This window comes from Podarcis filfolensis, assembly GCF_964270895.1.
Source record: "Podarcis filfolensis genome assembly, chromosome: 10".
Classification (NCBI taxonomy): Eukaryota; Metazoa; Chordata; class Lepidosauria; order Squamata; family Lacertidae; genus Podarcis; species Podarcis filfolensis.
Window position 1 is genome coordinate 45,314,956 of NC_139612.1, and position 10,342 is coordinate 45,325,297.

The window sequence follows — 10,342 nt, forward strand, 5'->3', positions numbered from 1 at the left end:
TATAAGCAAATTGTCTAGGAATATTTACTTCTGAGTAATTTGCAGGGTGCCCTTAAAGTTGTTAGTTGCCCTCTATTAAAGAGGACATTTCAGCCAGTTTTCCTGTCTAGAACCTATTTTATATTTCACACTTCCTCAGACTGTCTTTTACTTCAGTGCTCTTCAAAACTTCCAGGATTTTCCCTATATAAAAAAATGCCTTTTGTGACCAATGTCTTATGACTTAGTCTGCTCATGGCTAGGCCTATTTACAAGAAAATAAAGTCCACTAAACTCAGTGTATTTAAGTGTGTCTAAGACTGTGGCCCAATAGAAGACTAACAAGTAAGGATGCAGTCCTTGACACAGTGGCGTAGCGTGGGTTGTCAGCACCCGGGGCAAGGCAAGTAATTTGTGCCCCCTAACCCGTGGATTTGCGCCCCCTAACCCCCAGATGTTGCGCCCGGTGCGGCCGGCCCCCCTGCACCCCCCACGCTACGCCACTGCCTTGACATACATGCACCACAATCCTAAAACACAGAGAAAGCAGTGGAGATATGTGTGAGTAGCTGCTGGATTTTATATTTTCAATTTTTTTTCACCCAATATTTGTTTCTTTATCCCAGCAGTCCTTGGTGTATTGGCTGGAGTATCATTTACTCCAAATAATCCAGTTTCTCCCCCAAAGAATCCTGGGAGCTATATTTTACCCCTCACAGAGCTACACTTCACAGCACCCATAAACTACAGTTCCCAGGATTCTTTGCAGGAAAGCCATGACTGTGTGATAGTCTGATAGTAAAGAGTGTTTTAAATGTATGGTGAGGATGTGAGGACTTAGAAGACCTAATATCAAGTCTCTACGCAGCCAGGCTCACTAAATAATCTTCAGCCACTCGCCACTTCTAGGCCCACCCTAACAAAGTGTTGTGAGGTATTAAGGAAATGGGGAAAACCCATTAGAGGAAGTAAGGGATAAAAGTGCCATAAAACAAAGTAAGCAGGAAGGGCACAACAATGGCTGGTTAGTACACCTGTAATTCATTTCAACGTGACCTGAAGAGGAGAGCACAACAGATTGTAGATTTATGGTTATTATCAAGTGCCCTTCCTCTGAAGAGGGCATGTGATTGCAGCTTATATTCTGCAGGAGAAATCCACATGGCATAATGGAGGAACTTCTTGGATGAAAAACTCAAAATACAGGACACTACAAAATCATGTTGGGGCTTGTCCTGTGGAGTTGGGTCGTTCCATAATAAGGCATATCTATGAGGTCCCTTGGGCTGCGTTGCCTTGCAGGGGCTTGGACCAGATGACCCTCAGGGTTCCTTCCAACTCTACAATTCTATGAGAAAGGCAACCCTTTAAAATAAACTAAAAAGTTGCCTGTTAGCAGAAGAAAGTGCTTGTTTATTACGGAAGGAGAAGCGGCCTTGGGTCCTGAGGAGCTGAAAACGAACGTTGCCCTAAGTAAGAAGTTTCCTCTTGACGCCTCAGTCCCCTTTCACCTAAAAACACTTAGAAGTGACGCGGCCCCCTTAATCCGCGCTTCTAAAGGCACGAAGCAGGCGGCTGTGGAGGCCTCCGAAGAGGCGCGCCTTCCCCTCGCGGCCTGCGAGGGTCTCTCAGGCGAGATACCCACCTTCTGCGCCTGCTGGATCATTTCGCGCGCCACTTGCTTGACGTGAGGCGCGTTGTCTTCCTTGCGCGGGTGCGTATACAGCCCGAGGCGGCTGACTCCCCGGTAGAAAGTGTTGGTCCAGCCCATGTCCAGCGGTGGGATCTCGGTGTCGGACCTCTCGGGCCAGTAAGCCAAGGACAGGGGCTTCCCCGAAGGGCCGACCACCGGCTTGCCCCCCTCGAGGTGGGCATCGTAGGCGCGCCAACCGCCCCGCAAGGCCTGCAGCTCCCGGCTGGAGAGGAAGTCTCGCAGCTGGTCCTTCTTCAGGCGCTCCTTGTACGCCTTCTCCCCCTTGGCCAGCAGGACTTCCAGCGCCCTCCGCTGCTCCTCGCTGTAGTAGTAGCGCGGGTGGTGCTCGCTGACCCGCTCGTTCACGTGAGCGTCGTCCAGGCACAGCAGCTGAGAGTCCGCCATTCTCCCGCCGCCCCGCCGCCGCAGCCACGGCTCCTTCAACTGCCGAGCTGCCAACGACACCTGGAGCCCAGCGAGGAGGGGAGGAGCCGGCATGTCCCGCCTCGCCTCACCTGGGCCGGCGCTCGCCTCCAGCAACGCGCTGCGCGGGAGCCGCGAAGTCAGCAAAGGGCCGCGGGTTGAGGCGCGCGTCTCATGCTCCGCGTGGGAAGACCCAAAAAGGGAAGGAGAAGCCAAGCGCGCCCCGCTGCGCTCCAGGGCTTTTTTTAGCCTGACTTCGGCCCTTCTTATTTTGGCCAAAACTAGAGGGACGCTGACATCCACACACCATCAAAATTTAATTCATATATTCAATTCTTATCTGGCCTGTTACTTTTACTGCTCTCTTAAAGGATTTTCTTGTAATGTGAAGTTGTACTTTATATTTGTACGTGTTCTGTGTTAAGCCAATTCAGGAGAGCTCTGTCCTAAGAGGTGGGGTGGGTGGGTGTGTTACGCATGAAAGCAGTTCATATTTTATTATTTACTTGTTGACCCGAGAGTGTTTTTAACCTGCTCGCCAGCCAAAAAGGCACCCAGAGCAACTGGCATACAATCCGTTAAACAAAGACAGTCCCTGCCTGCAGGCTTAGTGCAGTCAAAAGGACGCAGCACGAAAGGAAAAAAGGATGTGGAAGGGAGAAAAGCAAATCCAGGGCCCAACTTAAATTCTTTTTGCGGGTGATATTCTGACATTTGCTTTAGTCTGCAATCCTGCACCCACCTACCCAAGAGTAAGTCCCAATCATTTGAAGTAATTTGTGAGTAGACATGTATAGAAGTGTATATTTATTTTATTATTTATTTATTTATTTATTTATTTATTTATTACATTTCTATAGTGCCCTTCATCCAAAGATCACAGGGCGGTTTACAATATAAAAACACAAAAATACATACCGTAACAACAAATGAAAACAATAACGCCTCCTATATAATTACTATTTATTACATTTTTCTTGTTTATGATTCCATCCTTTAATGAATTCTTTAAATAAATGCATAACAGCAGAAACTACTTTTAAAAGTACTCCAGTCCAATAGATCAATGTCTGCCCTGTTATTTTTATGGCAGCCATTCTATAGGAGTCTCTATGTAAGTCTCTCTGCAGTTACAAGGGAACAATTCGGTCACTTGTGTCAATAGTACTGCCTGGTACAGCAGTGCCATGCATGTATTGCTGTGTGGGAGAGCCCAGTTCCTGATGGATTGCACTCTGCCCCCCCACCCCAAGTGCTCTGTGATTTTTAATGGCACTACAGTTGCTAGAAGTGGGAGGAATTGCCTTCTATGGGTGGATAAAAGGTATTCTATCTTTATCTTACAGTGTAAAATGCTCTGATGGGGTAGTATCATGTCAAACTGGAGTCTGAGCTGAACTGCTCATTGCATGTGTTGGACAAGTAATATTTCTTGGGAGAAGATGATGAAAAATTGAGAGAGGAAAATAGCAAACATTTTGGCTTGCAGGATTTATTTGTTTTATTTTTAACAACCTAGATGGCCGAGCTGTCTGACAGGCTGCTCAGTAGAGAGGAAAAATCGAGAGGTAGATGAATTACATGGCAAAGGTTGGTAAGGCGGCAAATGTGCTTGATAAATCAATTTATAGTACAGATTTGTAGTTTGTCAAATATGTTTGCTATGGCACTGGTGCATCAGTGTGTGCTTATTTGCCATGTGCATTCATTGTACGCTTAGGCCATCTCGTAACAGTCCACTTTTGTGGCAAGATCGCTAGAGAGCATCACTTTGTATCTCTGCCTTTTAAAAGAAAATAGATGTGCCTGTACCAATGCAAAAGAGAAATTCCAAATTTAACCATGCTGGATTGGACCTACAGGATGGGGTGGGGGCATGCATTTAAACAGCTTTTGCTTCTACTAAAGCCAGTGAGATCAATACCTTGATCCTTACTTTTGTGCTCCAGGCCTTTAAAACTGCTGCTTTTAACTGTTCTTATGGTTCTATTTTCTTTTATACTGTCCAATAAGCAAACAAACATTTGTGTTGTCATCTGCTTGAAATATAATGTATTGTGGTGTTGTATGGGGTGTTAGGGGAGACATGGTACCTCTGGTGGGGGACACACTGTGCTCCTGGGGTAGTTTGTCCACCTTTGTCCACCCTACACTTAGCTCTCACCTGTGGCTCCTAGAAGCTGTCCACATGTGACAGTGGCCACACCCCAGGAAACAGCTTTAACTTGCCAGCTAAACCAGGTGAGGGTAGCCAAACCCTCGGTAACTTAGGGGTTTCCATACAGCAGAAATCTAATCGTTCCAGTAATTAACCCAAGGCAGACTCATTGTTTAACTCATTGTTAAAATGCATTTCCCCGTTTCCCATTTGTGATGGAAATATATTTTGTTTGGATTGTGAATACATTGTGGAATGTAGTTGCACAAGTATCAGGTCACTCGTTGGCTAATGTCTGCTCTGTCGCTAGTGATGAACTATGCAACTCTTCCTGTCTCCAAGTCTAATGGCATTTTGTGAGTTATATAGCCTATTTCCTATGTTTTCCTGTTAAATTTTAGAGGATGACTGCTGTACCATTGCCTAAACCAGAGAAGCCACCCTTCAATACACCATGATTTCCCCGTGCTTTGTTTTATAGGCCTTTTCCTCCTCCCCTTTTCTAGCATTTCAACACTCTCTGCTTCTTGCTCCATACATTGCACCTCACCCTGTAATATAGGATTGCTGGACTGTCCATAAAGATGCCACAGAAGTATGTTTTAAATGAGTCATCTGGTTAAGCCCTAATAATTTAAAACAAAAATAAATGGAGATGAACCAAAATGGCACCCTTCTGACTGAGTAACAATACTAATTTAACTATTTTGTTGTTTGAAGTTCACAGAAACCTTGGGCTTCTGTCTTCCATACAGGTGTGCTTCACCGCCTGCAGGTAATTAGACCCAGGGACTTAAGAGGGATTGTTCACATAAATTAATTGTATGCAAATAATGAGACAGAAGGCCAAAACCTGGCCTGTTCCCACTTCTTGTAAAAGTAGTCCCATTAAGCTTCAGATGTGTGGCAGCTTGAACATATATGAAAGCTGCATTGGACTGTCTAGGCCAGTATTATCTGTCTGGTTTGAGACAGGTGTTTTTCCCAGCCCTGGTACTCCAACCAGAGTTGCCAGGGATTGAAATGGAAACCGCCTGCATGTGCAGCATGTGCTTCCCTACTGAGCTGTGGATGATTGGAAGCCTGCCTCCGATCCCCAATTTCCCCATGAGCCACACTGTACAGGACTACAGTCTCAGAGAGGCTTACAAGAAAAAAATACAGGGCATACGAAATTTGCAACATACGGTAGTTCAAAACATCAGGAAATAAAATTAAACCATTCATAGTGCCAAAGCCTCCTGAAATAAAATTGTTTTAACCACGCACAAGAAACCACAGTGCCTGCCTGATTTCTAATGGGAGACAGTCCCATAGAGTTAGACCCACTATAATGAAGGCATGATTCCTCATTGACATGAGTTGTGCTTCTGGTCCGCGGGAGAACCGCTAATAGGGAGTCCCTATAGATGATCTCAGTAATCGGTCTGGGACTTACGGGGTCTTTGTGAATGAAACTTGCCAAGTCCCACCAAACAACGCTGTGGCAAGAAGAAGAGCTGTTCCCATGGCACAAGGCTTTTTACGCACAAGACTTCAACATTTTTTTGCCTAAATCAGTTTGTAATCTGAATGTAAAACGTACAGTGGTACCTCGCAAGACGAAATTAATTCGTTCTGTGAGTTTTTTCGTCTTGCGAATTTTTCGTCTTGCGAAGCAAAAAAAAAAGTTTTTTTAAAAAAGTTTAAAAATCACCAAAGTGTACAGTACTGTACATACATTTTCTAAGTCAAGTCGCAACTGCACCTCTTCAAGCAATGCACCCTGGGTATTAACGGTTTTAAGAAAAAGGAAACAAACTTGCAAGATGTTTTCGTCTTGCGAAGCAAGCCCATAGGGAAATTCGTCTTGCGAAGCAACTCAAAAAACGAAAAACTCTTTCGTCTTGCGAGTTTTTCGTCTTACGAGGCATTCGTCTTGCGAGGTACCACTGTACATGGAAAATAATGCACATCTAAGTTATAAATGTCTCTTCTGCTCTTCATTCCATGTTAACATAAACAAAAGCTGCACATAAGTAGTGAGAGAGAGGCTCCGAAGTGGCCATTAAAGTCTTACGGGCAAAAATGCTTCTAATTCTGCTTTACCCTCTGTTCAGTGGAAGGCTCTACCCATGTGTTCTGAGTTATCTGCTACAATACAGGGATGGAGATAAACCTTATTTTTCAGCAGGCAATAAACCTGAAGATGCGAAAAGTACAAAATAATGTATTCTGTTCCCTCCTACTACATTTTTAATTGGATCCATTTCTTTACATGCCATCTACTTTTTATCACATTGGCTTTAACAGGAATGGGATCAGGAGATGTATGGAGTAAATAATAGAAAAGAAGGCCTATTTCATGCCTTTATATATGCTGGTTTTCTCCCAGGCAAATCTTATTGGCTGTATGCTTATGTTCCTGGCCTGGTTCCAGATAATTCCCAAAGCTACTAAAATGTCCTTTCAAGAAATATGGCCTCTCATTGAAATCTTCTCATTACTTAGCTTTGAACCTTCCTCTGCCAAATGCCTCCCACGTATATTCTGGTTACTTGGCCCTAATTACTTCACTTTGCAGCGGCTTGCAGGTTGTGTACTACTAGATAAAAGATGTGACACCTTATATTTAACATTTAATTGTAGCTGTGTTTGTCTTTAGTGTATGTGTCCCTTGCCAGTCTCTCCTGTGTAATTTTAGTCCCTAAATAGCCTGCCTCATGATATATTCTTAGTTAAATTCCCTAGTGGTTCTTTTCTTTTCCTCCTTGTAGCAATTTCCGTCACAAACTCTTGCTATAAAACTTTTGATACCCAGTTCTTCAAATGCAAAATCCTCATTTGCTGCCTTTTCACTTTAACAGCTAGCTCCCCGCTCCACTTCAAATGTACCAATAAACAGTTTCCATGCTAAAAACAACTAGTGCAATATGCCAAATAAAAGCGAGCTTTGAGAAGGAAAGTGAATAGTGATTAGGATGAGATACAAATCTCTGAAGAACGGTGAGGTTCATACCTTTGGTCTCATGCTTTGGCAGTAACCCAAAAGTTTATGGTCACATGTTTGGTTGTGGTTAAGAACATAAGAGCCCTGCTTTTTCTGAGTATCACAGTATTGCCCTTGAGGTCTTGTGATACCATCTCTTTGAAGCCGGAGAATTACTAAGAATTCCAAATAGTAGCATATTTCACCAGAGGCATTTGAACATTGTTGTCATCATTTATATATATATAATAATGGTTTGCCATGTGGTTGACAACAAACACTTTTAAAAAACTGTTATTACCCTCCAGTACCAATAATTATTATTCTTCCCACGGACTGTGAATGCAATCAACAACCTCAGTGTGTAGCTCCTTTTTTCTTTGTATGTTTAATTGTCATTTCATTTCATTTCAAAAATGTTATTTTAAAAAATATTTCTTTTCTTTAAACCCTTTTAATTTTGGAAGAAAAGCATGTGCATATGATAAATATAGAGAGAGTGACCCAAACAATTGTCATAATAAATACTTCCAATACATCTGATAACAACAGGGGTATCCACTGAGCTAACAGAGGCAAGGATAAGAAGGACGGGCAAAAGGGGCCAGATAAACTCATACTTTGATGGAATGAAAATCCAAAATGGTTCTTTGTTCGTGTGTGAAATAAACTTACACCAAATTGTTGCAAAATCCTCTGGGGGTGCCTGGCCTCTGAGAGTCTTTAAATGATGGGTTAGTGCCTCCAAAATGGCAATAACCTTGCCTTTGAATACCCTGTATTCAAAGTAACTTATGAGGAATCTTTCCAGCTCTGTGAAATGACCAGTTGAGCTGCAACAGTTAAATTACTAGCTCTTTCTCCACAATATACATTCTTCTTCTCAAACACCGACAACAAACATTACTTGGGGACCAATATCAAGTTTTCCCCGATTTCTTTCACCACCTGTTTCCCAAAGGGTCTAGACAAGTCCACCAGAGTTGCCAATAAGTCCCCGTCTCATTTAAGCTCTGCCAACGCACAACATTGCTTGACCCCTGCAAGCAACAACAGAGTATTGTTACCTGCCACCCCCAGTCTCCAAGTGGTTTGAGATTCCAGGGAGTTCATGGTGCACCTTACCCATCAGGGTCTGCTTCCTTTGGAAAATGAGGCACAGTGAAGACTGTGGTGTCTTTATGATATATGGTTTATTCACACATAAGCAACCTGAGCCTATAATGATGGGGTCCATAGCATTCATACCCCAAGAGGTTCTGCTTTCTCCCATAATCACAGCAGTCTTGAACCTAAGCAGACCCCACCCACTGCCCTCAAACATTAATCTCGCCTCCTGCAAATGAGACAGACTCAAAAGTAAGACAGACCACTTTGTGCATTATGACATTCAAAGTGCACTTGTCCGGCACTTAAAATGATGGATAAAAAGGGAGAGAGATGACAGGAGAAAGAAAGGATGTTATATTTTCTTGTGCCAAACTTGGAACAACAAAGGAAAAGGTTTGTCATTTTCTTCCATGTGAGGTGAGGTGGATGGGAGGAAATGAACTGCCCATGAAGGAGCTATTAGTTGATCCACTGCTGCCAACCCTATACACGTTTTAATTTAACCTTGAGAGACCATAAAAAGAATCTGCCCTGCTTGAAAGGCATCAACATGTAGTTGTAAAAAGAGGGACACTCATCCCACAGACTGAGATTTAGTGTCAAGAAGTTCTTGTGATTATTTGGTGGAAGCCTGTCTAATTTTGCATCATGTTTCCCCACAGTTGCCAACCACAAGACCCAGCTCCCCAAAATCAGATGTCAGAATGTTCAGTTTAGCCACCAAAGAATTGCAGAAAGCCTGAGGAGTTTTTGGCTGTTTAGCTCCCTTTTATTTTGCATGTCAATGATGAAAGAATGCATGTCAGCACACTAGTGCAATTTTGTACGTTTTGTTTATACTAATTAAGAGGGGTGGGAAATTGATAGCTCACTCTGCAGTGTGGGAGCTGCCAGTATAATGGCAAAGCTTAAACCTAGGTTATACAGACTAATTATGTTAATATACAACCAACCCTATGTCAGGAATGTAAAATACACATAGCTATTATATTGCTTTGCTTCTATGTTCCCTTGTTCTAGTATACTGATAGATTTAAAAATGTGTGTCTTGGGAACCAAAGGTGCCAGTATTTTCCTCATGATACTCACTTTGCTCCCTTTTCCTACATTTTCAATTTTATTGCACAAGCTGAAAACTAAGAGCATTGGAAGTCTGTTGCCTGGTTGGTCCTAGGGAAACTCCATTTTATTACCGTCTGGCAGGTGTTTGCGGGTCTAATTTTTGGATCAGGCATGCAATTACCAATAAGTGGAGACATTACTGTGTCTTAGTTGGTATTCCTATTACAGCATGAAGCCTTTGATCTGCTAAATGGTCAACAGAGACTGAAGTGCTTAGCTATGTCCAAAAGCGAAAAGATGCTTATATATTAAACTGGTTGTATGGCAGATGCCTCTTAAGAAGATTTTGCATATGCAATAGCTGAACAGTCAGCACATTTACAGCAGTATTTAGTGAAGTTTCACAGCTGTTTACACAATAGCCTGCAGTGTTTTAAAAGCAAATCCCTCAATGAAATGAGAGAACTTGTATATAATCATTAATAGATGAAATTGTGCTTTAACATCCCATTCCAAAGCAAGAGGGAGAACAAGCAAGCGGTAGGTCCTCTGTGTGGAGAAGTCGGGGAAATGCTGTTGGGTGACACAGAGAAGGCAGAACTACTCAACACCTACTTTGCCTCTGCCTTCACCCAAAAGGAACGTGATGCCCAACCTGGTGATAACAGAATAAATGATGTAAGGAGGGAGCTGCAGCGCAAGATAGGAAAAGAGGTAGTAAGGGAACACCTAGCTACTTTAAATGAATTTAAATCTCCAGGGCCTGATGAGCTGCATCCAAGGGTACTAAAGGACCTTGCGGATGTAATATCAGAGCCCTTATCTTTGAGCAGGGGTAGGCAACCTAAGGCCTGGGGGCTGGATGTGGCCCAATAGCCTTCTATATCCGGTCTGCGGACAGTCTAGGAATCTGTGTGTTTTTACATGAGTAGAATGTGTCCTTTTATTT

The 10,342-nt window shown here is 43.1% G+C and overlaps 1 protein-coding gene across 1 annotated transcript in view; it reads right to left on the reverse strand.

Annotated features, from left to right (window-relative positions):
• FAM83F (family with sequence similarity 83 member F) overlaps positions 1-5,769 on the reverse strand; it is a 28,305-nt gene extending 22,536 nt beyond the window's left edge. The window contains exon 1 of the mRNA XM_083573519.1: positions 1,625-5,769. Within this exon, the coding sequence (XP_083429645.1) occupies positions 1,625-2,170 (546 nt within the window). The 5' untranslated portion in view covers positions 2,171-5,769. The remainder of the gene's footprint in view (positions 1-1,624) is intronic.
• Between the last annotated feature and the right edge of the window lie 4,573 nt (positions 5,770-10,342).